At 36.0% G+C, this 6,000-nt stretch overlaps 1 protein-coding gene across 1 annotated transcript; it reads right to left on the reverse strand.

Annotated features, from left to right (window-relative positions):
* Positions 1 to 4,718: 4,718 nt before the first annotated feature.
* LOC149006187 (small ribosomal subunit protein eS27y-like) lies at positions 4,719 to 5,684 on the reverse strand. The gene is made up of 4 exons (XM_089166893.1): positions 5,582 to 5,684; positions 5,314 to 5,415; positions 5,180 to 5,208; positions 4,719 to 5,052 (listed from the first exon to the last, which is right to left on the reverse strand). The coding sequence occupies exons 1-4, from the start codon at positions 5,582 to 5,584 to the stop codon at positions 4,926 to 4,928; spliced, it is 261 nt and encodes an 86-aa protein (XP_089023019.1). The 5' UTR covers positions 5,585 to 5,684; the 3' UTR covers positions 4,719 to 4,925.
* Positions 5,685 to 6,000: the final 316 nt, after the last annotated feature.

Genomic DNA, 6,000 nt, shown 5'->3' on the forward strand with positions numbered 1-6,000 from the left:
AGGTCTCATAACCTCCATTCATGAATTCTCCTTGGGAGATGAAACACCCAATAGTCCATAGGTATTCCCATAACCCTTCATTCATGACCTCTCTTAGTGCAATAAATCACCAAATAGTCCTTTGGTATTCTATGCACATATTTCCACAAATTCATTTATTTCCACAAACTCTCCATATGAATGATTTTCATTCACATTCACTCATGCTCAAAGAGCATATTCCAACATAAGGGAGGGAGAGTGGTGAGCTCCAAAAGTGCATTTCTTTCATCCACTAGTCTCAGTTGCCTTAGAAGTTGGAATTTGCTTCAATTTCTTTTTCTTCTTGCAAAAAACTCCGCAATCCAAGCATCAGAGGATTCATAGATGTTTCACAAAAGAGAGAGGTGGCTCAAGTATAGGGTTTGGGTCATTTTGGATGAAAAAGTCAATTAAGAGAGATAGTATATGCGTACTGTTGAAGAAAAAAAATACCGGATGGTTGTTTCACGAATTAGGGCAAGAAAGTGGCAAGCGAATAATGATTTCAAATGCAATTAATTCTTTAATCATATTTTTTGCGTTCTTAATAATTAATTAATGCATTTCCTAGTTTAAACGATAGACGTACCACAACTTTTTCACTTTCAGTCGTAAGTGTGGATAACCAGTAATTTTGAAGTGAATCACCAATAACATTTGACATTTAAGGGAAGTGTTTTCAGTTTTAACCCCACTTAAGAGAGCCATCAGCAAAATGAAAATGAAAATGAAAATTTTTTTGTTAGAAAAGCACCTTGTGAATTTGAGAGAATTTTATCAAGTCCATTTTGATAAGGAAATGAACCAATCATTTCCCTCTAAATGAAATCAATCATATCTAAAGGTTGAAATAAAATATACACAGATGAGAGGAATACCCAGATATATATAAAACTTAAACGTTGGGATAATACGAAAGTGGGTGAAAAGATCTCTCTTGAATGATGTTGTGTTGCTTGGACTATAATGTGCTCTAATTTTAGATTGCTTCAACTGTTGATCAAAGAAAGAGTATTACTAACTGATCAATCCTTGAAATTTGGTTGCTCCTCTATGTGTGGTCTTTTTTTATTGGTCACTATGCGTGGTCTTTGCCAAAGAGAATGAGGTCATTTGTAAAAAATAGACGAGTGATGCTTTCCCTCTTGCAATTTGAATTCATAAGTGGATAGAGGTCTCCCACCAGTTGGTTCGAAGGATATAGAGGGTAGCCATCAAATAAAATTGAAAGTCAAGGTGTTGTTATGCAAAGCATTACTCATTGAATCCATTTGTTTAATTTCCTTTGTTAACCCAAAAAAAAATCCATTTCTAAAGTATTAGCCTCGATAAAACACCATTTAAGCCTATCATATGATTTACTCATGTCAAGCTTGATTGCTATTAACCTTGTCTTTCTTTACTTGTGTTGATGTATCGCGTGCATCATCTGATGCCATTCAAACAATTTTGACTGAAGGATACAACCTTAGGCCATTAATACTTGAGGTTGTTGACAATGATCTTAAAATCTCATAACAGACATTGCGTGCAATTTACACTGATCTATTCAAAAGAAAAAATATAAAATATTAGTAACAATAACATCTTTGTTAGGACCATCAATTGCACCAACTACTCATGGATACATTGGCATTTAAAATTTATGTTAACAAAAGCCATCAACGATACGGTAGTTGTTCATTAATTAGACAAATGCTGAAATAAAACATTATCATCCTCTAACTGTGTTGGAAGGAATTGGAAGGAATTCTCATGGTGGATAGAACGTCTTGTTTAAGTTAAATTTTCTGTTTTTTCTTTTGGATTGTTTAACTCCGTTTTGTACAGGGAAAAAATATCTTATGCATGATGGTGATATACACAAACAAAAAATCACATAAAATGAATGATGTGTGTAAATTGCAAAACAGAGGGGGAAGAAGACGGGCCAAGATAGACCCATGGCTTCATTGTTTCATTGTGAAGGCGTCAAGACTGAATGGTTTTATCTATAATGATGAAACTAACTTGAATACAACTAGGAAACAAATTCAAATTCAGATTAGGAGTCTACTAAGTTAAATTCTAAAGGTTTACCAAAAAAAAAAAAAAAAAAACCAGGTCCAGCAGGGCTGACTCTCTATGGTCTTCTTTGGATCAGATCTCTAAGTGTGTACAAACCATATAGCTTGCCCAACTCTAACAATTTCCCCTTCTTCCTGGCAAACCCATCAGCAGCATCATTTATACCAACCCACACTTAGTCCTGTGTCATCTCCATTTCCAATGTGGAGAAAGAATGATCTATTCTAGACAAGAAACATGAAACCAGGATAAAGAAGAAATTCCTAATTAATAGATTTAGTAGCAAGAATAAAAGACAATGGCTAAGGTTCAAACGTGTCTGCCCTAATTACTCGCTTGGCAAACTCCCTGTACTTCCTCTCCTACCTAATATCGACCCTTGATGAGCAAAACTTCATGAAAACAACTTATATTATACGAAAAAATAAAAATAAAATCAAAAAAAACCTGAAAGACCTATCCGTTGTACAGGAAGTGGAAATCAAACAGCACAGTTAAAAGCAGAGGGAGAGAAAATAAGCTTGTATGTTTCTTCCTCTCGATACCATATTAGGATTCTTGGGAAGCTCTAAAGATCCTATGAACAGAATAAATTATATACCGATGATTCAAGTAATTGGAAAGCACAATAACCAAGACAAATCAGATATTCCAAAATTACAACACTATGAAAATGTCCTATGTTGTACCACCAGAATTGCTGATGTGAGAGTCTCGAGATATTCAGGAAGAGTCTTACCCCAAAAAAGAAAAGAAAAAAAAAAATTCAAGAAGAGACTTTTGGAGACAAAACAATCTGTCTTACCCCCTAAAGAGGACTCCATGGCCAGAAATTACTTTCAAACCTCTAAAGATAACCAGGCAGATCAATTTCTTTTTTCTGGAACCTACAGGAAATAATCAGAGCAACAAGATGGAGTTTGATAACCTAAGTGGAGCTCTAGAAAAGAATAAAAATAAGTAGAATTTAACATACCTCCAAAAGTAAATTGTGTCTTCATTTTTTTTTTGGAGGATGGGGGTTTGTTTACCAAAGCTGAGGTTTAAATGCTCAGACCTAGGATAACCAGGACAAAAAGGCAATGAGATGTGCTCATGACTCTGTTGAGCCGGTTCAGAGTCGGATGATCATTTCCAATTACAAGATAATGCGCGAAGGCTACACAAATAAAAGATTTGCTTGGCCAATGCAAATGCACAATTGGGTAGCCTAGCACAAGAACAAGAAGTTCCTATACAGGAGAGAGAGAGACAAAGTAAATTGCCTCAAATTTGATAAATCTGTTCTCCAACAACCATTTAGGAGTTAAAACCGACATGTGCTTTAACATAGTGACAAACTTTTATAAAGCAACACATTCCAAATCAAATAAAAACTGGAATTACTTCAGTAACAAACACATTAGAGGGTTCTAAAAAACGGCATAACCAACAAAAGAAACAGCCACCAATGCAAAACATAGAAGGTTGAATTACATGTGCATTCAAAGTCATCATTCTAATAAATGGAAATATAATTAATATCAAAATGAGATCTTAAATTTGTTCAAATGTTTATTTGGTATTAGGTTCTGGACCTCTATTTCAAGTCATCATAACAAATACAACAAGCAGCCTTATCCCAACTAAATGAGGTCAGCTGACCCTGCCTTCCAATCAGCTCTATTTGTGAATGTCTTACTCATTTCAGGTCTTCATAACAGATGACCGAGGAAGAGGTTGGGAGGTGGGGGTTGGAAGTTATCTGATCCCCCAACTGAGGGCCTAACTACCTCTTTGAAATGTTATTGCAATATACAGAGTCCACAACTCCCCAGTGTGCATTACAACCAAAGCTGAACCAACATACCATGAATGAACTCTCACTACTAGCTTGTACTGGGCCAAGGCGACATTGGCAACCATTTGTCTCAGGTAACTATAAACCAAATGATGCAACATTTTCTGAATACAGCCAAATGATGCAACATTTTCCGAATCGACAAGAATAATCACACCCCTACCACCACAGAATGGAGATAAGTGGAACTAGTACAAAGAGCAAATGATTAGATAGACTATACAGTGGTAACTAGCCTAGTAAGGTCATTCATATGTCCTTTCTCCTAGGTCCAGACTCATGAGAACCAACCACATATGGTCAACTTGAGCAAGATGCACTCCTCAAAATTTTGGCTGGACCTAAACTCTCAAAGAGAGCATTTGAATATAAAAAGTGCTCCCTCCAACACCTCAAGCCTTTCAAGTTCTATGCAGAAGAAGAACCAGTCCTCCAACTTATAAAACAAATACAATTCCTAACTCTGAAAAGATACAAGGAGACTTAATAACCATTACTATATTTACTTAGTATTTGTTGACTGCAAAGCTCTCTTGGAGGAGCCACCAACAGAGCATCAGCATTGCATTTCACTCTGAAAAGTGTTTTGAGAAAAGGCAAATAAGAAACATAATACAGGCTTCACATACAATGCATTTACCTTTAAATCATTTGAAATGCTTTGTTACTCCAACGAAGTTTCAGCATAAACAATCACGTAAGTAAGATTTAAAAAATTACAGAAAGAGGAAACAATAAAAAGAAACTAAGTCGAATGTGGAGCAAAGATAATCAGAGAATCAACAGAATATATTTAATTAAACTTTCAAAGGAAATTAAATTTCATCGTACCAAACAATACTACAAGAGAGACACGACAAAAGTGTCGATAAATATTTTCCGAACAAAATCCCATAACAGGACCAAAAAACAGAAGTTCAGCAATCTTTTCATCCCGATACTAATTCGATCTCAACTCAACTAGGATATAACTGAAGAAAAAATAACAGAACATCACTTAGTCCCCTTTTTTCCTGAAAGAGCAACCTTCCGTGAGCCTAGCTTTTCCACCGGTCGGCTGGCACAAGACAGTCTGGCAGTTCCCACAAACCACAACAGTTTGCGAGTGGCTGAAAACAGTAGTTCTGAAATGCAAAATTGAGTATAAATACAGTATTGAAGCACATGTTGACCAAATAGAGTTGATCTGGGTAAAAGATAATCGAGATTAAACAAAAAGGAAGGACGAACGAGACGAATTTAAAGACTTACATATTGAAGCAACCCTGGCATTTGACATCCTTCAAAGATAAAAACAAGGTGATTAGCCATCTAACATGTCTCACAGAATTAAAGCAGGAAAAAGAAAAAAAAAAGAGAATGTCAATGGAAGAAGGTGTACATACCATGAAGAATGAATCTGGAGACTGCACCAAACGCTTAAGCTTGTGCTTCTTCTTTTCAAGCTCCGCTGGAGGGTTGAGCAAATCAATGTCATTCGGGAGAACCTGACAAAAATTCACCATTAGAGGAAGTACTTTTGTTTTGTGGACCAGAGAAGACGAATTGATAAACCTTAATTTTACTTATGCAACAAGTGGGAACCAATACAGAGGGTGGAAAATGTCAGAAGAACATCTCAGATCTAAAGAGAAAATAAAATAGAACGCTAACCATTTTGCAGAAACTCAAACGGATGTACGTAAACTCGAGAATTCCTGGAAAACCGTTTGCTGTGTAAAGCGCTAAGGTGGCGCCGAAGGAAGAAAGAAGCGAGAGGAACTGGTGTGGTTGGAGAAGAAGAATATATATAGCTGATGAAAATAATAATATAAACCGTCCGATTGATTAGAAGTTTCATCTTAGCCTTTAATTAATTTAATTCACGATTCTAGGGTATAGGGTAACCGGGAGGGCTAAGTGGTGACTTCACAACTCGACTTCTTTTTTCAAACTCCCCACCCAGAAAAAAAAACACAAAAAACCCAACAACTCGACTTCCTTTTACGTTTAATATTTAAAAGCTAAAAAAAAATCGATTTCTTTCAGCGGCCGTGCTTGTGACTTGTGAGTCTTGTGACTTGGGAGAATGG

The sequence above is a fragment of the Hakea prostrata genome, chromosome 8, assembly GCF_041222555.1.
Source record: "Hakea prostrata isolate BN-2017 chromosome 8, UWA_Hpros_2, whole genome shotgun sequence".
Lineage (NCBI taxonomy): Eukaryota > Viridiplantae > Streptophyta > Magnoliopsida > Proteales > Proteaceae > Hakea > Hakea prostrata.

What these genes read in the sequence shown, in the direction of transcription:
- LOC149006187 (XM_089166893.1), bottom strand. An exon ending in CTCCAGATTCATTCTTCATG is followed by an intron (nt 5,209 to 5,313) that starts GTATGTACACCT and finishes TTATCTTTGAAG; the next exon opens with GATGTCAAATGCCAGGGTTG. An exon ending in TGCCAGGGTTGCTTCAATAT is followed by an intron (nt 5,053 to 5,179) that starts GTAAGTCTTTAA and finishes TTTGCATTTCAG; the next exon opens with AACTACTGTTTTCAGCCACT.